Here is a 24171-nt window from a genome sequence, read left to right on the forward strand (position 1 = left end):
CACCACCATCATCACCCCATCCCTCCTCTGTTCCTATGATTTCTGGGCACTGCTCAGTGCCAGGCTCTCACGTGCTTACCTCACTTATTTCTACCCTTTCTCCCTTTTTTGTTGTTTTTATTTTGTTTTGTTTTTGAGACAGTATCTCACTCTGTCACCCAGGCTGGAGCGCAGTAGCACGATCTCTCAGCTCACTGCAACCTCTGCCTCTTGGGTTCAAGTGATTCTCCTGTCTCAGCCTCCCGAGTAGCCGGGATTACAGGCGCCACCACCACGCCTGGCTAATTTTTTATATTTTTAGTAGAGACGGGGTTTCTCCCTGTTGGCCAGGCTGGTCTCAAACTCCTGACCTCAGTTGATCTTCACGCCTTGGCCTCCCAAAGTCTGGGATTACAGGCGCGAGCCACGGCACCCAGCCCCCTTTCTTCCTTTTACAAAAAACTAAGGCTCAGCACAGTTGAGGTCACACTGCTAGAGAGGGAAGAATCCGGTCATGACTTTCCCACTGTGCTTTGTGCTTTTGCAGATTTGGTGCTTTTTTCCTCCCTCATTAAGGAAGCCCTTTGTGAGATGCAGATAGGGAGGAAAGAGTTAGGAGCTGGCAGAGGAGAGGGAAGAGGGGACTCAGACGGGGTGGGCAAGCTGGGTGTGTGACGGATCACCCACCCCCTCCAAGAAGACTGGGCGTCAGGTCCTTGCGCGGCAGGGTCCCTAACAGGGAGATAGCCCCTCTCCCCACAGGAATGTGCGTGAAATCCCAGTAACACTCTCCAGCTGGGCCTGACCTTGTAGGAGGCTCAGAGTCAGCCTCGCTCAGGTTCCTTCTTCCTCCTAATGACAACTCAAGGTGTGGAGGGCAGGGAGTGATGGGGTGAGGGTGCTGGTGACATTGGAGAGAGCATTCTAGATAGAGAGAACATCATATGTGAAGTGGGAAGTGACAGTCTTCAAACCCTTCCCAAAGGGAGTCACAGTCACACACACACACTTATGCACACACAACCTGCCTAGACCAGTTGGTGGTGTGTGGCCCATGGATCATGATGGTGAAGGGAAGGAAAGCTGAGAGCGGGGACGAGAGAGGCCAACAGGCAGGATGAGAGCAGGGATCTGAGTCCTGGCTGCCTGGCAGGTGTGCCTCAGGAGCAGGTGTGTCCATCCCCTCAGGAACCAATGCTCACTAAGCACCGACTGTCCACAGGCCCCACGCTCTAATGTGCAGTATTACCTCACTCATGCCCAGCAGCAGTCCTGCTGTGACTCGATTGCACAGATGAAAACATCGAGGCTCAGAGGGTTTGAATGACGTGCTCAAGATTAGACAGCTAAGAAGGTGACCAGCTCTACCTTGAGCTTTCTTCCTCCGAAGATAAACTGAGAGATGGAGGCAGCGGGGGGCATGGAAATGGTCCCAGGTACTGCACTGAGAACCAGGGTGCCTGGGTTCCACCCTCACCTCCCTCATCAGTGAGCTGTGTGACCCTGAGCATTTCACTACCCTTCTCTGAGCTCCAGTTACCACCTGTCAACAAAGGCAAAGGGGTGGGGGTGTCAGTAAAAATAATTTGAGTAAAAGCACGTGCAACCTATAATTGATATTATGATAATGTGACCACAGGTTTAACGTGGCCCAGAGAGCCATCACAGGTGAAGCACTCAAGATTCCAGGGAGGGGGGATGTGCCGACATCATCACCGTCACCATCAGCAGCAACTTCATCCATTTCCATTTACTGAATAGCTAATAACAAAAATAGGAACCATGTATTACATATTGACTATGTGCCAGACACTGTACTAAGCACTTTACATCATTTACATCTGCTCCAGGCAGATGGACTGGAAGTCGGGCAAGGGAGGAAAGAGGGCAGGACTGCAGAGCCCAGGGCCTCCGTCCTCCATCCAGGAGGTCTGAAGAGGGAGACTTCAAGATGACCTCCACCTGAGTTCAGAAATGGAGCAAATTCTGTGTGGCCAAGGAGAAAAGGCTTTTTTTTTTTTTTTTTTTTTTTTGAGATGGAGTCTCGCCCTGTCCCCCAGGCTGGAGTGCAACAGCGCGATCTCAGCTCACTGCAACCTCCACCTCCTGGATTCAAACAATTCTCCTGCATCAGCCTCCCGAGTGTCTGGGATTATGTGCCCATCACCACGCCCAGCTATTTTTTGTACTGTTAGTAGAGTTGCGGGTTTCACCATGTTGGCCAGCCTGGCCCCAAACTGTTGATCTCAGGTGATCTGCCCGCCTCGGCCTCCCAAAGTGCTGGGATTACAGGTGTGAGCCACCATGCCCAGCCAGGGAAAAGGCTTTTTACACTGTGGGGCCCACAAGAACAGCCATAGGCTTAAGTACAATCCAGTCCAGGCTAGAGGGAGTGACCAGGGGCCCAACCCAAAGAACAGGCTGAGATGCAGGGGACTCCCAGCAGCTCCGACGCAGAGCCCACCCAAAGCCACCTCAGGCTGTAGCTATAGGGTTGAGCCTCCTAGCCCTATAGCTTAAGAGCAGGAGAGGACAGAACCCCGGCTGAGTCTGAGCCAAGGAAAGAACACTGTGTCTCCTTCAGTTTTGAGCCTCTAGGTGGGTTCCCTTGCCACACTGGAACAGAGGAAAGCACTTGAAAGAGTCCCCTCTGTATGAGCTAAACTGAGGAGAAGAGAGGGGTATGTCCCCTCCCGAGCAAGGGGAAGAGAGATTCCCACAACCCCAACGTGTGACAGTGCAGCAGCCAGCCCAGCTTGGAGTTTTGGGAAGATGAAATGGAAATGAGATGTTGAGGTGGAGACAGAGAAAGCTGGAAACACCCAGCAAGGCACCTGTGGGACAAAACGTGGGCCTGGCTAGGCCCTAGGAGGACAGGCCGAGGAGCTTAGCCTGATGCTGAGGCCACGGAGGTGCAGGGATGGCCACTGTTGATCCCTGAGCAGGAAGCATGTGCCAGAAGTCAGGCGGCTCCAGCCTGTGCAGTCAGAAACTTCCTGTCCCTGTGGTTGTGGTCCTGGGTTCTCACAGTTGGGCTTCAACATAACAACAACATTCAGATGAGACTTGGGAGCCCCTCCACCAGCAATGAGACTGCTGGACTCTGCCCCCAGACCTTCTGAACACAGGAGGGTTGGCCAGGATGCCTTGCCTCCAGCCCTTGCCTCTCTGGTCATCGGGGGAAGGTCAGCCCTTCCTCCAGCCAATTTGACCTCCAGGCACGAAGTCCAAATACCCAGCCTGTTCTGAGTGCCTGGCTCCCAGCAAACACCTAATTGGCCTGCATCACAGGAGACAAGCAGAGGGCAGACCAACCCAAGACAGCTTCTGAGGCATAAGGGCCAAGTGGCTGCCCTGAGGAGCTCTGGAGGAGGTGACTCCAGGAGAGCCCCGGTCAGTCCAGCTCATGAGAAAGACAGTGTCTCCTATGGAGGGGCAGCAGGAGATAGGGCATTGCTATTACCAAATATCACCTGTTAGAAATCTAAACCTCAGCCGGGCACAGTGGCTCACGCCAGTAATCCCAGCACTTTGGGAGGCCGAGGCGGGCAGATCACCTGAGGTCAAGAATTTGAGACAAGCCTGACCAACATGGAGAAACCCTGTCTCTACTAAACACAAAATTAGCCAGCCGTGGTGGCACATGCCTGTGATCCCAGCTACTCAGGAGGCTGAGGCAGGAGTATCGCTTGAACCCGGGAGGTGGAGGTTGCGGTGAGCGGAGATCGTGCCACTGCACCCCAGCCCGGGCAAAAAGACTGAAACTCGGGACCCAAAAAAAAAAAAAAAAAAAAACGCTAAACTTCTGAGCATGCTCTGCCCCCTCCTCCAAGCCCCCCAGATTCCTTGTCTTTCTCCCTTTGCAGCCCATTTCCCAGCCATATCCAATACTTGGAACTTCCCTCATATACCCCACATTTGACACATGTGCTCCAGTCGCGCTCCTTACCCTACAACGTTCTTCTCATGGTGAACTCCTATTATGCTATCAAAACCCTGCTCAGAAGCCCCCTCCTCTGTGGGAATAGACCTCTCTTACAGCATGAATCACAAAACAGGGTGCTTATTTGTGTACGTGTATGACTCCTCCATTAGCGAGGGGGCAAGACCCTCAGGCCCGACAGAAAGCCTGGCACATAGAGCCGTGAGGCACATGTTTGTCTGACTGAAGGAGGCGCAACGGGTAGGGAGCATGCTGTGAAGCTGGATGTAACGTCTGGGCTCGCTTCCAGCCTGAGGGAAACGTGGGGTTCAGGGACACTGACATCTGGCTGAGAGGGGTGTGGTCGGGAGAAGCAGGTGAAGATTGCTGGCTACTTGGGTGTGACCCAATGCTCCTTGGGCTCCCTGACCGCAAGGCCTCAGTGAATCGGGTAGAGCTGTGCCTGGAAGAGCAAAGAAGCCCCCGTGGCACACGACCTGCCCCCGACGGCACACGACCCAGAAGGAGCCCATCTGTGTTCACCTCCAAACCATGGATTTCACTGTCTCAGTCTGAAGGACAGGAAAACCAGATGCGCTGTCACCATGTGACAGGTGAGAGAGCTGAGGCTCAGGGATGTCACTGGTGTGAACCCAGAGGCCATTCCTGCAGCCTGAGCCAGGACTGAGAGCAGGCTCTCCCAGGGAAGCCACTGAGAGGAGGCAGGCCTGCTGGGCTTCCAGGACAAAGAGACTTCAGTGGTCAACCAGACCCAAGTCCAGCTGTGGCGAGCCTAGCTGTGGGACCTGGACAGCTGACTTGACCATGCTGCCCTTTTGCAGTAGAGCAAGAGGCGCACAGCCAGCCTCCCAGGATCGCTGCAAGGACAGCACCCAGCATGGAACTTGGCGGACAGGAATCGCTTTCTAGAGGCCCCTCACCCACTCCCACACTGATTCCAGCTCTCCCGGGCCTCACACTCCAGCCCTGGCCCAGGCCCCTCTCACAGCCAGGCCCGGCTGCCTGCAGGTGACTGGGCCTGCCCTCAAGCCTGTGGGGCTGGGAGCGGGGGAACCAATTTGTCACGGTGTAACCAGAGAGTGTCTGGAGGCTCCATGCCAGGGCTCCAGCTGGGGCCAGCACCAGGCCCCTTCCCCACAGCTGTCAAGGGAGGCTCAGAGACAAAGCACCCAGGGCCCCCGTATTTGGGGAGGGGGTAGGTAGGGCGGTGTCTGATAAGGGATGAAAGGGGGTATGGCAGGCCCTTGCCAAGCGAGAGATGAGGAGTACTGAGAGCCCACAGCCTGAGGCAGGGAGAGCAGCACGCAGGCGGGGGTCCCGGTGCCCTCCGCCACGGACTACCTGGATGATCCTGCACAAATCACTTAACCTCTCTGAGCTTTTTCTTGCTCATCAGGGATAACATTATCTCATTTTGCAGGCTCAACATGAGGATCAAATATGCCCCAAATCAGCAAAGGCACCTGGCACGGTGCCTGGCATACCAGAGACTTGAGGCCAATTTCTCCTCCTTGGATTTCCCTTTTCTTATCTCCACGTCTCATTTTCTCCCCACTAGTATTTCTTCCACCAGGGCGGGACCTTCAGGTGGATCAGACAAGGCCCACGGTGACAATGAAAGTTGCACTCAGATGTTGAGAGGGCAGGACCTGGAGGGAGTGCAAATTGGAGGGAACAAAACCAGAGTTATTCACTGTGGCCCTGGCACATGTGAGACCTTGCCCACCGCCTCCCACCCTGTTTAGCCTTTGGCTTTCCTAATGCCCACAGGAGTGCATTCACAGACTTGCTCACTACACAGTCAGCCCTCTGTATCCGTGGGTTCTGCATCTGTGGAGCCAACCAACTGCAGATCAAAAATATTCAGAAAGAAAGAAAATGGATAGTAGCGCCTGTACTGACCGTGTACACCTTTTTCTTATCGTTGTCTAAATAACACAGTATTACAACTATTTACACAGCATTTACATTGTACCAGGTATTACAAGTAATCTAGAGATGATTTAAAGTATATGGGAGAATGTGTGTAGGTTACAGGCAAATACATCTTTTTATAGAAGGGACTTGAGCATGCTTAGATTTTGGTGTTCAATGGGGGTCCTGGATTCAATCCCCCAGAGACACCGAAGCGGCCATGTTTTTGTTTTCACTGTAAGGATGATGAAAGGGCCCTTATAGAGACAGCTGCCTCCCTCTCTTGGCAAAGTGGCCACAGAGTCCATGAGGGTTGATGGGTGAAAGCCCCTGAGAGAAGTCCGTGGAAGCAGGGAGTCGAGATAGGGGCTAAAATCCCAGCCTTTTGTCCTGAACCTGTATCCCTCCTGTTGGAATCCCATGTGGGGCCGACCATGGTAGAAGAGAAACTTGAACTCTCTGAGCCAAACAGGGTATGTGTTCACTTCCCTACTGCTCCCCCTCCCACCCTAGCCCTCTGGAAATCCCAGCCTGCCTCAGCTGTGCCGAGAAGAGAAGGGGATATAGATTTGGGTTCTGTCCAGGGAAACTGAATCCCCAGCATCCAGCATGGAAGTGGCCCAAGGTGAGAGCTCCCCCTAGTGGAAGGTGGGATTCCAGAGGCCCGATGGACCCTCTTCTGGAACTGTCCACTATACGTTCATTCAGCCAAGCCTTCATTGATCCATTCACCACACTTACTGAGCATTTCTGCATGCCGGGCAGTGTGCGGCGCGGGGGAGACAGGTCAGATGTGCAATCACAGACTGTAGAAAAGAGAATGAAAGAGAGTCCGGGGGATGTCCAAGGAGGACCCCTATTTAGGTGGAGGAGGCAGGGAGGGCTCTCTAGAGGAAGCACGCTCAGCTTAAACCTGCAGGTTGATTGGCCCGGCAAAGAAGAGGGAGGAAAGAGAGACCCTGGTGGAGAGAGTGGCTCCTACTCACACCTGAGGATGACAGGAAGCAGGGACTCTCCATCCAGGAGCTGCAAGTGGTCCAGCCTGGCGGCAGCATGGCATTTCCTCTGGGAACCAGGCCATGAAAGGCCTCAGCCCTAGGATACTTTGATGAAGGCCATGAGCTCTTGGAGGATTTTAAGTAGGGAGGTGGTCTGATCTGATTTGCAGTTTAGAAAGATCACTCTGCAGTCAGGCATGGTAATTACAGGCTCATGCTTGTAATCCTAGCACTTTGGGAGGCTGAGGCAGGAGGATCACTTAAGCTCAGGAGTTTGAGACCAGCCTGGGCAACACAGGAAACTGCCTTCCCAAGGCAGCCACAGCCACCAGCTGTGGATGGTTGGATGCTGGGGCCAGAGCCTTTGCAGAGGCAGAAGGGTTGCAAATTTACTGGGAGCCAGATATCTCCTTCTTCAGAGCATTGGAATGGAGCAGAGAGACAGAGAGTGAGAGAGAGAGAGAGAGAGAGAGAGAGAGAGAGAGAGAGAGAGAGGAAGGTGCTTGTCAATTTCACTTTAGGAAAATTGTCTCCATGATGTTTATTGCCAACTGCAATTTGGCATCTCTATTCAGGTGCTCTTTGTGTTTAATTATATATAATATGGTGGTGGGGAAGAAGGAGAGAAATGAGTACACAGTGTGATTTTCTCCTCAGTCCCTACCCACCCCCCTCACCACCAGGGTTATAAAGGTCAGAGGTGAGAAATCGACTCCAGCAGAAGGAGGGACTGGAAGGGCAGCTGTGAGTTCATTGCCAAGCCTGGACCGCTGGGAAGCAGCCTGTGCCCCTGGCCACAGGCTCAGTCTCTGCAGGCTCCTGGGTTTCAGGTGGCTGCAGCTCAGACTGCGTAATATTGCGACAAGCCCGGCAATCCTCTGGGTCCATGGCCAGGTGGGTCTCAAGGGTAGGCTCAGCCCTCTCACCTTAGACCACAGCCCTCTGGGCTTTTCACGTATCTGTATTGAAGAGTCTTGGTTTCCCGGGAGGCACCCCCAAGTGCCCCTTCTTCATCGAGCCTCCCAGCTCCCACCTTCCCCTCCTGATCCTCACCCTCTCTCCAGAGCTGGGAGAGTGAAGCACAATGAGTTCATTTGCTTGTTTAATTGCATAGGGAAGGGAAATAAATTAAACTCCTCAACAGGAATCTTCCCTGCAGGGCCAGAAATGGAATGAGGGTGTGGGGACCCCATCTCAGCACCCCCTGCCTGCCCAGGAGATACCCCCACCCTCACTCTACCTCCATGCCCTAGATCCCAGGATCAGAGCAGCGTCTGGGTTACAGGGCCATGGCGACATAGAGGAGACTCCTTCCCACCCTGACTGGGAGCTCCTCTTGGGACTGGAGTACGGTTGGGGAGGGGAGCTGGGGGAGAAGTGGCAAGGGCAGAGCACTGCCTCCGGGTCTGACTCTCACCTCTGACTCTCCTTGGCTCACTAGAGTTTCTGTCTCTGATTCTCTTTTCTGTCTTTTGTTTCCAGAAAAGCCCCGCCCCCAGAGGGGTCCAGGAAGTGCAGCCAGGCTCCTGGGGGGCACCATGGCTGTGTTCCTCATCTTAGGTGCTGTGCTCACTGTCTTCTACCTGTACAACCGGCAGCAGAAGAGCCTGCTGGGGACAGACGGGGCCGGGTGAGCATGGCAGGACTCTGCCCACCAAACTCTTGCTGGTCTGCTCCCCCACCACCCTGGGAACCCTAGACTTAAAGCACCTGAACTTGTGGAAGCTTGGGGACTTTCTAGGGCCTCCCCACGCCCCACCCCAACTCTGGGGGGCAAGGAAGAGCTGACCCTCCTGATTGGCAATTGCTGCGTGCCAGGCACCGCCCCAGTCCTGCGGGGCTTCATAAAGATGCATTTGGTCCTCACAGCAGCTGGAAGGGGAAGGTGCATGATTACAATCCATGATTTATAGTGAGGAAACTGAGGCACAGAGAGGTTAAATAATTTACAAGAGTTGACCTGCTCCCAGCCATTGACAAGGGGTGCGTGCTGGCAGACCCAGGGCCAGGGAGGTGAGAGAGACACAAAGTTGGGGGAAGCCAAAACCCCTAACCGTCACAAGAAATCATATTTTAATGCGATATTTAAAAAAATCAAAACAAAAGCAAAAATCCATGATGAACAAATGTCCACCTACATTTTGTTCGTCATGGATTTTTACGCTGATTTTCATCTTTAAAATCTTGCATCACATGTTATTTCTCATGCTAGCTGAGGCTGTCAGTGCCACATACGGCGCACATGAAGTCTCACCCCCGCCCCAGGTGAGGGTCCACGGTGCTGCTGCTGGTTCCCCACTGTCCTTTGAGCTAGGAAACCTGAGACTCGCATGGCTCCCCTCCGGAGCTGGGCTGGGGTCAGGGACAGAGACACCTGGGAAAGGTGGCCGGGCACCCTCGGCCTCTAACCCAAGACCCTGAGGAGCCCCAGCCCAAGCTCTGGCCTGTCAGGAGGCTGCCTGGGAAGCAGAGCCCCATGGCCTGCTGGGGCTGAGGGACCGGTAGCTGTCTGGTGGCCCGATGGGCAGAGCCCCCATGTGCGATCCTGTGCTAACCTTACCCTCGTTCTGTCCCCAGGACCGACCTGCCCCTCTCCCAGAAGCTGGAGTCTTCTCCCAGCAGGCAGGGCTGCCTTGCACCTGAGGATATCCAGGTGGGCCTAAGGCAGCAGAGGACAAGGTCCCTGGACCCCGGGGAGGGAGAAAAATGGGAGATGGCCCCAGGGAGGAAACCCAAGCTGAAGGCGGAGCCACCACACCTCCATGGGTGGGGCTCCATCTCCCCCACCCTGAGAGATGACAAACTAGGACCCTTCCTACACAGGGCCCCCAGGGACCTCTTCCTCCACCTCACAGTCCATTCATTCATTTAAAAAAATGCATTGAGCACATCTCAGGTGCCTGGCCCCAAGTTGGGCCCCTGCTAGAGCCAGCAAAGCTAAAGGCTCAGGGGCACTTGTGCCCTCCAAGACGGCCACCAGTATAGGGGATGCCAGGATGGGTTGCATGGGAACTAAAAAGAGGGGTCCCAATCAAACTGGGGTTCTGTGAGGGTCGCCTGGAGCAGGGACATGGAAAACTCTGTGCAGCACTCACCGCCTTCTCTTCCAGGTTGTCCACCTGGACACAGGGAGGCAGTGGCAGCAAGAAGAGGAGGAGCTGCAGAAGCTGTCCCTGCAGCCCCCCTACTATGATCTGGGGGTCTCCCCTTCCTACTACCCCTCGGTGAGGACAACTGAACTTGGAGGAGAGTGCCCCCAGCCCAGCCCCACCCATCCGGGCCATGAGCCTTAGAGGGGAAACCAGACAGAGGAGGTGGAGGCGGTGAGGGCTGGGAGGAAAAGGGGAGCCCACCCAAGACAGAGCCATGGCCCCTCAGGGCTGCGCCACTGTAGGCACCCTGGGCAAAGAGGGACTGGACGCTGGACAGACCATTCTGGGAGACTGGCATTTCCAATGAGCCTGGCCCCAGCCTGATGCCCAGCTCTCCCTCCCCCAAGCCCTACCTCCAGCTCTGTACCCTGCACCTTAGCTCCCAGTGCTGCCAGTGGCCCCTCCTCCTGGCCCCACTCCTAGCCACTCAGAGGGCCAGAGTCCACTTGAATGGCTGCCACCTTTGCCCATAGCTGCCTCCTTTCAGCAGACTTGGGGGTTAGGGGTGTTACCTACACAGTGCAGCCCAGAGACCCAAGCCAGACCGCCTGGGCCCAAAGATAGCACACGCTCCCCTGGCACTGGCAGGAGAGCCAGGCCTTTGTCTCCATGGTGCAGCCATCCTCACTCTTGGCAGGAAGTGCCAACATCAGCCCATCTGGAGGTGCCAAATCCTGCCCCCAGGGAGGTAGCATCCCCTTGCCAGGGTGCTGAGCCCAGACAGCCAGCCCAGCCTCCACATTTTGATACTACCCAGGGCACAAAGGAATGCCAGCTCTTTGCTATTCCTCAAGCAACCTAGAGACACGGAAGTGAGCTAGAACTCACTGTGGACACCAAGTCCGTTCTTCAAATGGCAGCTGAGCAGCCCCTGTGCCACTCTCCTTCCCATCTGAGGGGCACCTCTCACATTCCTGTCTGTACTGCATGGGCCTGCCAGTTCCAACAGAAGGGATCATAATGGCAGCATGGAGCACGTGCTGCATGCCAGGCACCTGGCTAGTCACTTTTCAAACACTGCTCTTATCACATAGATGGTTCAACAATCTATATGATAAGTGCTTCCGTTGCCCCATTTTATAGATAAGGAAACAGAGGCTCAGGGAACTTGAAGTGTCTTCGTCTGTTTTGTGATGCTAAAGCAAAATACCTGAGACTGGGCAATATGTAAAGAAAGGAGATTTATTTCTGACAGTTCTAGAGGCTGGAAAGTCGAAGGTCAAGGGGCCTGTTTCTAGCAAGAGCCTTCTTGCTGCGTCATCCCATGGTAGAAGGCCGGCAGGCAAGAGAGCGCGCTCAGAGCGAGAGAGCAGGGAGGGGCCCGACTCGCTTTCATCACATGCCCACGCTCTCCATAACTAACCTGCTCCCTTGATAGAGACAATCCATCCATGACGGTGGTGTCCCACGACCTAATCACCTCATTAGGCCCCACCTTCCACACCCTTACATTGAGGATAGATACACTTGCCAACAGGACACATGAATTTGGGGGGACACATTCAAACCATAACAAAGGTTTGCCCGAGATCACCCAGAGGCACTGGGGAAGGCTTCACACCCCAGGACCCTGGCTCTCGAGTCCAGGTCCTGAGCAGGCGGCAGCCAGCATGATGAGCAGACGCTGGGCAGTTCACCTGAGCACAGGGGAGGCTGGGCAGGGCTTGTGAGCCTCGGGGCCACCTGGCACCACTAATGCCGAGCCTGCTGCAGCTCTGGCTTACTGTCAGCAGGAGGTCCCAGCTCTGCTGCCTGGCGGCCCCTCAGCTCCAAGAGCCCAGAGAGTGGACACACAGCCCAGAGAGCTTGGGTTCAGAGTCCTAAGTTGGGGGCCAGGGCGTTACAGGCACCAAGCAGGGTAAGAGTCTCCCACCTGCAGACGCCAGCTCACCCACGCCTGACTCGGGACAGAGAGAGCACATCATCCCAGGCCCAAAAGCGAGGGAGGCAGGGGAGCAGGGAGACCACTATTTCCGGAAAGGAGAAAGCCATACTCCACTTGGGGTTCTCCAAATGGGCCTTTTCCTTCCACCCCCAGTCAAGACTCACTAACCTCACTTGTCACAGCCATGGTGAAAGAAGGGAGGAAAAAGAGGGGGGCAGTGGGAGCCTGGTGCTGGAGGGAAAAGGAAGATGATGGAAGGGAACAATTTGGAAAACTGTGGAAGACTCCAGTGGGATCCCCCGTAGAGCGGGCCCAGGCTCGGCATAAAAATCTCTGTGATGGAATGAACAGCTGCAGCTGGCCCTAATCCCCACTGACGACTTCTCGGTCTTGCTCTCTGACTGCTGCCCCCACGCCTGGCATACACAGCCCTCCCTGGGGCACAAGGAGCAGCTTCAGGACAGTGCCCACCGCCCTGGCCCATCCCTCTGCAAATCCTCCTTTCCCTCCCCTCCTCCCTCATCCAAGCCCAGATGCCAGGTCATGGCCCTGACTTTTCCTCCTCCCTCGCCACCTTCCTCCCTGGGCTCTGCTTATGTTGGGTTATTGGAATTCCCTGATGAGCATATCCATTCAAGAGCCACTTGGGACAGAGAATACAGTGAGCCCACCTCCACCTACCAGCCATGGGCAGGAGGGGCCGGTCGAGGGGGCCAGGAGAGCACCTACACCCTTTGTCCTGAACCCAGGGGCCGTGGTTAGGGCATCTGGGTGGACAGAAGCTTGTGAACGGCCTGCAGGGTGTTGTGTGGAAGTCACCAGTGGAAGGGGGGCTCTGGCGTCCTGGGGAGGCTCTGTTTGTGGTGGCCAAGAAAAGTGTAATTCTTTTTGGCTTACAGAGCAATTACCCGGTGAGAAAAGGATTTATTCCCAGAACTCAGGTTTGTTGGTGGTGCAGCTTGCATACAAGTCACATTATTGATGTCATCAATTCTCCTTCCTAACAAGTCATGAGAAGGAGCCAGGCAGAGAGCATGCACTGCTCACCACGGGCACTCCAAGGGAGGAGGGAAGCCTGCAGGGAGCCCGGGGACCAAGCTCAGCGGCCCCAGCCTGGGTGGGCCCAGGCCCCTCTGTGTGGGCCAGTCCCAATGGTGATCACTGAGGCCGGGGCACTCCACTCGACGTCCACCAAGGTTTCTGGGCCAGGGATCACTCAGGTGGCAGGAGAGCTGAGAGGCTCTAAACTAGGTCTGAGGAAGGACTTCCAGAGGACCCAAAGCCAATGTGTCAATGAGGAGGGAGGAGGAGACATCCCTATCCTTTAAGGAGAGGGGCTTCCATCTCTTCAGTCTTGTGAGCATGGACAGCCCAGGCTAAAGCAAAAAACTGGACCAAATGACCTTTGGAGGGATGTAGTCTGAAGCTCTTATGCCCCCCAAGGAGCAGACGCCAAGCTGAGATTAGACATGCAAGAGTCACTAGGGGACACCTGCAAAGGACACAGACGGGAGCAGGAGGTAGCAGGGAGAGCCCTAGAGCACGATACTGATCTGCCCTCACGAAAGAAGGTGGGGAAAGAAGGGCTGAGCAGGAAGTCTCAGGACGGCAGCGCAGTGTAGCTAAGTGGTGTGCCATCCTTGGGCCATCATTGCCCATAGGACATCCTAGTCCCTAAGGACTCCTGCGTCCCACAGGAAAGGGCCCCCAGCCGGTCTAGTTGTTGGCTGAGAGCAATGTGGTCTCCGCACAAATGCTGGGTGGATCCAGAAGGGTGGCAGCCGGGGCTGCAGCCAGCCATGCTCCACAGCCATCCAGGTCCACACTGCCACCCTCCGCCGGGTGCTGAGATCTGCTCTTCCATCCAGGAGCAAGGAGTAGCTTCTCCATGATTCAGCGCACCTCCCTTCCTGGGGATGTGGCCCCTGTTGTGACAGCAGATCTTAGGGCCACACCGGTACCCATCCTCTCCTGTCCATATCTCTTCTCAATTCCCCTCACTCAGCTGTCTCCACAGCAGGTCTTGGTGGCTAACCTGGTGGTGTGAACAAAAATGTTATTCCTGAGGGCCCTGAGGCCTTGTTAAGCATGCCTTCCACAGGCCAGGGTTGTTACAAGTGTCCGTCCCCTTAAAACAGGAGAGGCACCCAAGGAGGCCAAGTGTGGTTCCACACGCGTTCCTCTCTAGCCCTACTGCTCAGCAGCAACCCGACCTCCTCCTGCTGATGGGTCATTACCCCTGCCAGCACACAAGCTCCTCTTCTTCCCTGCTGGCCCCAAACACCTGCAGTCCAAGGGCCCAGGCAGCAGCCCTCGCTTACCGTCTGTAGGCCCCTCCCTCCTGCAGAGCTCAGAGCTTCGGGAATAAAAGCACAAAATTCCCCCATTGGGTCACTGGGTGTGATGGTAACTGTGACCTGCTCCTGCTTTCTTTTTTGTTTTTGTATGTTTTTGTTTTTATCTTTTTATTTTTTGTTATTAGTTTTGTTTTTGTTTTTGTTTTTGTTTTGTTTTGAGATGCAGTCTCACTCTGTCGCCCAGGCTTGAGTGCAGTGATGCAATCATGGCTCACCACAGCCTCCGCCTCCCTGGTTCTTTACCGCAGCCCCTGTCCTTGGAGCACTCTTATTCCAATAATGTCCAAATCACACTAAGAGTCAAAGAACTGCAGTGCCACTGAATAGCCGGGGGTGGGAGTTGGAGCCCTGGGTTCTAACCATGGTGATAGTGCTTCTCAGTTCTATTTTCCCATTTCACAAAAGAAAAACTCGAGCAACCTGTCCATCAAGCCATAGCAGGGGGCCCAGTGAAAATGTAAAGCCAGGCCCTCTGACTCTAAGTTCCGTTTATGCCACAGGAGCCTCCCTGTGACCCCTTGCACGTCACGTCCCGTCTCCAGGCATCTCTCGTCCCTCTGCAAAATGATAGGGTTTGCACAAAGACAGTGGGGCCAGGAGTGGGACCCACCATGCCTCTGTCCACCCACGCCCAGGGCCTAAGCGGACACAGCTTAGCACAGCAGGTAAATGTTTTGTGACCAACTTTTGTAAACACTTTTTCTAAACCTTTCTCTGTTGTCACTGAGTAATTGGTGCTCTGCATCTCTCTCTCTCCCCCACGCCACCTCCCCTCAACCCTCCATGGTTCCCTTCTCCCCCTTATGCACCCCCACACCTCCCCATCTCCCCCGACGCGTGGCTCTGGGGTGCCTCATCTGGTCCTGACCACCCCCACCCACCCCTCCTGCCACCTGTCCCTTCTGCATCATTCTTAGGGCTCTGGCCTAAAGGACACTGACATCCACTATGCAGAGCTGGACACCTCTGCCCTGGAACTAGTGCCAGGGCTGCGGACCCCTGTGCCAGGGCCTGCAGAGGCTGTGGAGTATGCCACCATCCAGTTGAGCCCATCCTAGCACGTAACCCCTAGCCACCCACCCCTGCTTCCGGACCACAGGTAAACCCACCCCCTCCCTTCTACTTTGTCAGCCCTTCTTGCCCTTCCTGGCAGGGCCTACACCCCAACTGCTGGGCCTCGGCAATGAAAGGGTGAGGGAGGTGGGTAGGGGCATGTGAGCACAGGAGAAGGAACGTGGACCAGGAGCCCACAGGGCAGGCATGTTGTCCCATTTCTGTCACACACTGTTTCCCCTCTCTAAGCCTCAGTTTCCCTACCTGTGAAACCCAATCAAGTCTAGGGCCCCTTTGTGTTCCAAGAGTCCTCCTTATCCCTCTGTGGCCCCCAGAAGCAGCCCCACTCCCTGCATCCCAGCTGGCCCCCTAACACTCACCAGCGAAGTGCTCCACTTCACTTTCTTACCAAAGAGCCCCCGGGGTCAAGGCTGCACACCCACATTTCCTCTTGACCCCCTGGCCCAGCTGGACAGTTGAATTCAACCAACATTTATTGAGTGCCTGCTCATTCCAGGCCCTGCACAGAGGGCCTGGAGTTCAGGGCGGTTCCTTGCCTTGATGCACTTTCTGCAGAGTAGCCACCTCAGGACTCCTAAGCTCTGGGCTGAAGGGGAGCCTACAGGCTCTGCAGGGATGGGTGGTGAGCGGGGCTCTCTCTACCTGGGCCCTGGAAGATACTGCGAGGTACACGGAGGCCACAGTGCAAAGAGCCCAGACACTGCCCACATGGCAAGATCCTAGGAGTTTCTGCAAACATGTGACCTCCCCGAGAGTCAAAGGAAGGTGAAGATGTCTCAGAATGAGGAACTGGAATCAGAGGGCTGAGGACTCAGGCCAAGGGGCCACGTACGGTGAGGAAGCCTGGCCTCGGGCCTTGTGGTGAGTGGTTTGGGATGAGCAGGGTGGGAGGGGACAGAGACAAGGACAAGTGGAGGAGACAGGACCACTGGGATGAACATGACAGAGCCGAGTGTGAGAGGGGTCCCATGGGCCCAGGAGCCAGCAGGTCCCAAGAGGGCTGGCACAAGGGGATGGACCCAGGAAGGGGCTTCCCTGGTGGTCCAGGAGAGCCTGCTGGGTCCCAGGACCCACAAACGACAGAACTCTGCTCCCCACTTCCCAGTGTTCCCCATCCCTGCTACATCTCAACAACCTCCCATCCTCCTGTGACACGCCATCCTCTGTCACCTCAACAGAAATGTGCTTAGCCTCAACAGCCCGCTTAGGTATGGAAGAGTGAAGAGCCAGGGGGTGCAGGGGCATCTGAGGCCATCTGCACAGCATCCTTGGAGAACCTGGCGTGGGAACCAGGATGTGTCCCTGCTCCAGCCTGTCCTCTCCCTCATCAAAGAAAGGGTGCTGTGGACATGAGGAAGGGGCTGGGTGCCAGGTGCAGTTCCTCCCCTCCCCAGCTCCAATAAGCCAAGGGAGGCATGCTTGGCTACTGCAGCTCTTTGTGAGGTCTGGGTCCCGGGAGAGGCCAAAGGGAGGAAGGTTTGAGGCTCGGAGTGGGGATGACAGACTGAGGGGCCAGAAGAAAAGACATTCATCTCATAAACTCTAATTTGGACCTCTTCCCGGCCTCTCTGAAGTACGTGGAGTTGGGGTGGGTGTAATCCTGAGTGCCCCTGGAGGAAACCCAGGAGAGGGAGGGGTCTGCTGCTGCCCCCTCATTGGGTTTCACTTTATGCCCTGGCCCCAGAGAGGCCCTCTGTTTGGGTGCAGGGTCTGAAGGGCGCTGGACCAGGGTGCCAGGACAGGGGAGGCACTGCGGGCAGCTGAAGGAGGCCTGAGAGCGTGGGGGATGGGAGGGCAGTGCAAGGCACTGGGTGGGGTGGGGTTGGGGGATGACTGGGAATTAGCCCTTCCTGCCTGCAGCCTGCCCCACCATGCACTCTCACTGGCCTGCTTGGCAGTCCCGCAGGAGGAACCAGGATGTCAGACAGGAACAGGTGCCCCACCATGAGCCATGTGGCAGATGCCCTCCCCCATCCCTCATCCCGGCCCCCTCGCCTGGGGTACAGGCCTCGGCAGCAGATCCCAGAAAAGTCCTGGATGTGAGCTCCTCGCCTCCCCCTTACCCCATCCCCAGGCCATTGGATGAGGCCTCAGCCAGGACCTTGCTAGAACCTCTGGATGGTTAGACACTAACAGTCAGCCCGTGGCAGAGCCAGTAGGGCCTCCCTGGGAAGAGAAGGGGGATTTGAGGCTGGGGATGGGAGGTGAGGAGCTGCTGGGCCTAGCCTCGCTCCGCTCCTGCTCCCGTATCTCCCCTGTCAACTGCCCCCCAACCCCCCCCTCCCCCGCTCCCAGCACACTCAGCCCTTCTCCCTCCTTGCCCTCCCAATCTGCCCACAGCATTTCCTTACCCCCAGTTCTTCTCACCAGCCGCTCAGGCTCTGTCTCCCAGCTCCCAGTCTCCAGGGCCCTCATTCACACATCTGTTTCTCTCCTTGTGGCTGCCCCCTGTCTCTCCCACTCTGGCTTCCCCTGCCCTTTCATCTCCCCCTTCCCCATGCTCTCCCCACTGAAGCTGCTGGTTCCAGAGGCTGGGACTTCAAAAGGAGATCAAAGCTGGGCTCCCCCATCAAAGACTGGGCTCTGCCAGGAGCAGCCCCCTCCCATCAGACTGTAACTCTCCCTGACAGGCCAGAGTCCTGCATTCCAGTCCCCTGGGAAGCACATTCTCAGCCAGCACCCGGTGCTGGGCAGACCACTGGGGTAAAGCTCCTGGCCTGTGAGTTTCAGGGAACCAGCTGGAAAGCTGACACAGCCAGCCTCTATTTGGCTGTGTGACCTTAGGCAAGTCACTGACCCTCTCTGACTCAGAGTTGTGTTAGGTTTTAAATAGGGCTATTACGGAGTTTGTTGGGTTGTTGAGTGAATTAAAGGAGAGAAAGCAGGTAAAATATCTAGTGCTATGCCTGCTTTATAGTAGGTGCTCAAGGAATTGCTGCTGTTAACACTACTCCCATTACAAAGTCCTCTGCATGAGCACCTGTGGAGCTGAGAGCAGAGGTGCCGGGAATAAGGCTTGCTGATGCCCTGAAGGGCAGGGGGACCCCGACATGCCCAGTTCTGGGCCCCACTCCACACAGAGGCTCCATATAAACCCCATTCTCTAGGCTGGGGCTTTGCAGGATGTAGTGGCCACTTCAAAGCCCCCCATTGCCCTCCCCCACCAGGCACTGGGCTCTCTCCCCAGGCTTCATTCCTCTGCCAGGCCACCACCTCGCCCTCAGTCTCTGTCTGCAGTCCTCCTCTTCGCCCTCAGCCCAGCCCCACATCCCTTAAGGGGATGAAGGCGTCTGGATGGGGTGGGAGGTGGGGCTGAGAGGCCAAGGCTGCATTTTGGAAACTTTTCTTGGCTCAGAACTTCAGAGACGACGTGACTTGAGTAAGTCCCTAAACCTCCCAAAGCTTGTTTTCTCATTTGTAAAATAAGGGGTTAGCTGCCTCAAATCCTCCTTAGGAAGCAGACTCTGTCTACATGATAATTTTAAAGAACCAGGGAGATAGAACTCAAAGATCTCTGAGCTCCCTGAGGATGGGGGAGACGAGGAAGTGCTCATCTCCAGTCTGCCCTGCCTCCCACAGGCGGTTGGTGCTGACACACCCCACGCAGCCCTGAGACGCAGACCTTGCAGGCCCTAGGTCACTGAGCAAGAGACTGAGGCTCAGGAGGGGAAGGAGCCTGCCCCAAGTCACAGCGAGCAGAGGCAGCTCTCGGGCTCTCCCCGACCCCTCACCTGACCCGGACCATCCTCCCAGGCTGTAAATGGGCACGTGGAAGTTCAGAGCCAAGATCCGCAGACAAGGCTCCAACCTGCACTCCCTGTCACATCCCCAGGCCCTGCCCAGGCTCCTCCTCGGATATCTGCCCTCTTCCTCTGACGCCCCTCCCTCCTCCCACCAGGGGACCCCATGGTAGCACCCCACACACACACTGGATCCCACCCAGCATCCTGCTCCTCTGTGCCAACCCCCACACCAGGGCCACCTCCAGGTGCTTAGGGGCTGGACCAGTGCCACCCAGGAGAGCAGCCTGATGGAATGTTCCCCCGATGGAATGTTCCCCCTCTATGCTCCCCCATACATAGCCACGAGTCACGGGAGGCTGGGAGCACTAGAAATGTAGCCAGCGCCACTGAGGAACCGGTGTTGTCGCTATGTTAATGCTAGTATTCTTTAATTTTCATTTTCATTTAAACATGGCTACAGGCTGCCATACTGCACAGTGCAGATAGAGGCACCACGCAAATGTCTGGTCTCTGCCCTTCCCCTCCGCAGCCACCTGCAGTGGTGGAATATATCGGGTGGGCAAGAACAATTCTTGGCTCCTGAATTCTGCAGCCCAGGGCAGTGTACCCGGCTGGGCGAGGGGAGGGGAGTGCGCCCTGGGAAGAGTGGAGAGGTGCCGCAGCGTCCAGCAGGCTCCTGAGTCCAGTCCGGGCGTGCAGCCCGCGAGCCCTGGAGGCCTGAGCACCCTTCCAGGCCTTTGATGAGGAGGCAGGAGGGCCCAGGCTCACTCACGGAGGTGGCTTGGGAGCCTGGTGGCCAGAGTCTTCTGTCAACCTCCTGGGAGGCCAGGCGGACCAAGGTCAGACAGGGCCAAAGGCCCTCCCCAAAGCCAGCCACTCTTGTTCAGTCCTTACGCCTTGGAACCCTGGCCCCAGCTGTGCTTAGAGGGCAGAGCAGAGGCCGGCTGCCTGGACCCTCCCGTCCTGTGGGACCTGGGATAACAGAGGCAGGGGCCAGGGCTCCCCCTGCTGGGCAGCCTGGGAAACGTGCCCCTGTGCCACACGCAGAGCTGGGAGCCCTTCCCCAAGCTGAGCTCCCCCAGGGAAGCTGCCTGGAACTTCAGGTCCAGGGTGGGAGACAGGTTGGAGTGACCAGAACCTGAGACATCCCCTCCAGGGCCTAGGGTGGTGGGAAGCCAAGTGGAGGTCAGTACAGGACCCCAGGTGAACATACCACCCCATGTCACCCACACCCTGCCCAGACAGAATGCCTTTCTTTTCCCTCCCCGCCTTCCTCTGTCCCTGGCTCCTGGTGCAGGGGAGGGATTGGTCATGGGTTTTAGAGTCAGGTAGACCTGAGTTCAAACCCTGCTCCGACACTTACTTGTGTGTGACCTTGGGCAAAGGGATGGAGCTTCCTGGGCCTGCTGGGAGGATGGGATGGAAGGGATGAGAGGACTTCAGGGATGCACTGCTTTCATGCCTGGAGGGTGGTGGGCAACCATAATCCCCAGCTCTCTTCCCTGCTCTCCCCTCTTCCTCTGTTTTTCCCTAGAACTCCAGGATGAGAACTGCCATCCCCCAGGATCTCCAGAGCTACCCTGACATCTGGAAGACCATGACCTGGGGCCAGCTGCCCACCTGCTGCCCCAGGATCATTACCTCCAGCCTCTTTGCACTGGCCTCCCTGGGCTCTACCCCTTCCTCTAAGGGCATTCATGGACAAGACTCTGTCCCCCTCACACACACACTCTGCCCTCACCTGCTGCATTCAGGCCAGCCCAAGACAGAAGCCTCATTCTATATCCCAGTTCCCTCTTCCCAGACCTCCAGAGCCCCTGGGCTCCACTTCCCTCTACCCCGATCATGAGGGTAAACCTGTGGGTGAACACCTGAGCATGACTCCTGAGGGTGAACAAGAATTCTGAATGGGAAAGGGCAGTTGTGTTTGGGGGCGAACAGGTGGGCACCCCACCACTGCCACACACTCTCATCCTCTCACAGAAGCTTCCAGACTCCCCCTCAGCCTCCCAGGCTCCGCACCAGCCCAGACTGCCAGGCCTGTGCCTCCTGCCTTTCCTCTCCTGCTGGGAAACTGAGCCATTAGCAAGAGGCAGTAGACCCCAGGAGGCAGCTCCCCTAGCCTTCCAGCAACCCCCAAATCACCTCCAAACTCTAAACCAATATCCGTCTTCCTACGCCCTATTATCTCAGGGTCATGCCTTTAGGAGCAGATATCTAAAGGGGCCAAGGAACTCAGACCAGATCACAGCCTCTTCTGGGCACTCAGAGCTTGGGACGTCTTTGCTGGGCTGAGTCCCTTCAGCCACTGTCAGAACCAAGGAGGTCCAGGAGGCTTGGATTGTGAGGAGGCTCCTCCTGCTGGGGGTTACAAAGCTTCTAGGCCAGTGCTGTTCTAGCCTGGCCCTCCAGCTTGGGGAGAGCCAACCCAGGAAGCCACAGAGAGGCTTTCATCTTCTAAACCCTCAGCCCTGGCACAGATGCGTCTCTAGAGTGAGAGCCCAGTGCATTCTCCGGTCCTTAAGGCTGCCATTGCCCTCACTGCCTCACACCTACTCACAGGCTAGCAGCCCCCATGTGAGTTGGGAGGGAGTAACCAGAACACTGGACTAGGAGTCCAGGCATCCCCTTTCTCCTGGGCCAACAAGGGGCCAAAGGATGCAAGGAAGAGACCAGATCTGCAATGGTGGGGACAGGAGCCATCACCCTCAGGGCAGCTCAGGAAAACTCCAGTCCCAAGTAGAAGAAATCTCCTGTCAGGCCAGGTACGGTGGCTCATGCCTGTAATCCCGGTACTTTGGGAGGCTGAGGCGGGTGGATCACCTGAGATCAGGAGTTCGAGACCAACCTGGGCAGTGGCAAAACCCAGTCTCTACTAAAAATACAAAAATTAGCCGGGTATAGTAGTATGCACCTGTAGTCCCAGCTACTCAGGAGGCCAAGCCACAAGAATCGCTTGAACCCAGGAGGCCGAGGTTGTAGTGAGCCGAGATCACACCACTGCTCTCCAGCCTAGGTGACAGAGTGAGACTCTGTCTCAGAAAAGAAAAAAAAAAACCCTCCTGTCCCACATTCTGAGTTTCATCTGGGCCCCCAGAGGCTAAGGAGGATTTGGGGACCTCCACTCCTCCCACACACACTTCTCAAGAGTCCCTCAAGATCTATTTCAGGATCAGGGGGAGACGGAGCCCTACCCTAGCAGAGGGCCAGAAAGCTCTGCAGGAGGAAGGCCCAGGGCAGCGCCAGGGTAATGGAAGTGGGTGTGGAGGGGAGGGGACTCAGAAGGCTCTCAGTCTGGGCTGATATAACCTGTCTGGCCTTGGACAAAGAAGGCTCATCTGTCATCAATATTTCCAACCATCTTCCCAGCCTCTAGCCCTGGTCTGTGCCAACCAGAGCTCAGTCCTAACCTCCAAAACAGAATTATGGGCCCAGATATGAAACATGTAGAAAAGGCCACAAGCTCACCACCCTCCCCACCTGCCAACAGACTTGTACAGAGGTCACAGTCCTGGCACAGGCAGACCCGCATAGTTCTGCTGATGGTGGTTCCATTTTTTTACAAGGAAGGATGGGTCAGTGTGTCATAGTCACTAGATCCTGACTTCAGCAAGGTATTTGTTCAAATGCAGACAAGATAGAGAAATGTGGGCTGCATGATACATCTAGGTGACCCCAAAGTGTCTGGCCCCCAATGCCATGTGTGGTATTGCCAAGCTCTCTCTTTGGCCTGGCTTTTTTCAACTTGTCATTTCCTTGAATGAAGAAATTATGCTCATGGAAGCTCTAAAAGTGAAAGAGAGAGTTGAAGCAGGGTGCAGTGGCTCACACCTGTAATCTCAGCACTTTGGGAGGCCGAGACGGGTGGATCACCTGAGATCAGGAGTTTGAGATAAGCCTGGCCTACATGGTGAAACCCCGTCTCTATGAAAAAATACAAAAATCAGCCAGGTGTGGTGTCACACGCCTGTAATCCCAGCTACTAGGGAGGCTGAAGCAGGAGAATCCCTTGAACCCAGGAGGTGGAGGTTGCAGTGAGCTAAGAGCTGAGATCATGCCCTTGCCCTCTAGCCTGGGCAACAGAATGAGACCCTGGCTAAAAAAAAAAAAAAAAAAAAAAAAAAATTGAGAGGGCCTAGGAATGTTCTGTAGAGTTAAAACAGAAATCCAAAAAGTCTGTAAAAGATGGAAGGTTAGATGGAAACCGAAAAACAAATTGTAACAGAGATGGATGTAAAGTCCATTATTTAGGCTCAAAACCCAGCCACAGACGTTTAGGATTAGTGAATCCCTGTTTGGTTGCAGTTCATATAAACTTTTCATTGACCTTATGTTAAAAATGAGTGAACTGCTTTTCAGGTTTGCTTTAAATGGTAGGTATACGCACTGGTTAACTTAGCTGTTCAGTGATTACATCAACGACCCCAGTTTGCTTGTTTGCCTGCTTGCTTGCATGTTTATTTTGTTTTGTATTTTAACACATTTCTGTTCTGTTCGCCTTAGTTTGTCCTCTTGGCTTTCAGGTTAGTTCCCCTCATGGTCATAAGATAGCTGCCACAGTTCCAGACATAACATCTCTGCTCAAATTTCTAATAGAAAAACAGGACAGCCCTTTTAGTGTCTCTTTTTAAAAGAGTGGAAACCTTTCCCGGAATCCCCTCCTGGGCTTCCTCTCCACCTCGTTAGCTAGATTGTGTCACATGCTCATACACTTGCCTAAATTATTCACTGGGAAGAGAAATGGGCTCACTACGACTCCCTGGACCAGTTATGAAGGAGGGTGAGGACTTCATTAAAATCAAGTTCTCTAGCCTGGGCAACGTAGTAAGACCCTGTCTCTACCAAGATAAAATAAAATAAATTAGCCAGGTGTGGTGACACCTGTCTATAGTCCCAACTACACAGAGGCTGAGGCAGGAGGATTGCTTGAGCCTGGGAGTTCGAGGCTGCAGTGAGCTATGACCACACCACTGCACTCATGCCTGGGTGACAGTGAGACCCTGTCTCTAAAAAAGAAAAATAAATAAAAATAAAAATAAGTAACCACTTTATTTTACAGTGGCTCATGCCTGTAATCCCAGCAGGCCTCCTTAGGAGGCCGAGGGGGGAGGATCACCTGAGGTCAA

General features: G+C 55.3%; 1 protein-coding gene and 1 long non-coding RNA gene across 3 annotated transcripts in view; one reads left to right on the forward strand and one right to left on the reverse strand.

The window, feature by feature from the left end:
• NECTIN1 (nectin cell adhesion molecule 1) overlaps positions 1–21396 on the forward strand; it is a 102238-nt gene extending 80842 nt beyond the window's left edge. Inside the window, exons 6-10 of one of the 2 annotated variants that reach the window (XM_032285194.1) lie at positions 8317–8464; positions 9412–9487; positions 9945–10058; positions 15146–15327; positions 20580–21393. In XM_032285194.1, coding sequence (XP_032141085.1) covers positions 8317–8464; positions 9412–9487; positions 9945–10058; positions 15146–15286 — 479 coding nt within the window. In that variant the 3' untranslated portion in view covers positions 15287–15327; positions 20580–21393. Of the gene's footprint in view, positions 1–8316; positions 8465–9411; positions 9488–9944; positions 10059–15145; positions 15328–20579 lie in introns of both variants that reach the window. The other variant, XM_032285192.1, reaches the window with a different exon arrangement.
• Positions 11149–24171, reverse strand: part of LOC116556152 — a 24930-nt gene continuing 11907 nt past the window's right edge. The window contains exon 2 of the long non-coding RNA XR_004270868.1: positions 11149–13906. This is a non-coding gene — a long non-coding RNA (uncharacterized LOC116556152). The remainder of the gene's footprint in view (positions 13907–24171) is intronic.

Source organism: Sapajus apella, unplaced genomic scaffold (assembly GCF_009761245.1).
Source record: "Sapajus apella isolate SASKATOON/1434 unplaced genomic scaffold, GSC_monkey_1.0 scaffold16, whole genome shotgun sequence".
In the NCBI taxonomy this organism is placed as follows: Eukaryota; Metazoa; Chordata; class Mammalia; order Primates; family Cebidae; genus Sapajus; species Sapajus apella.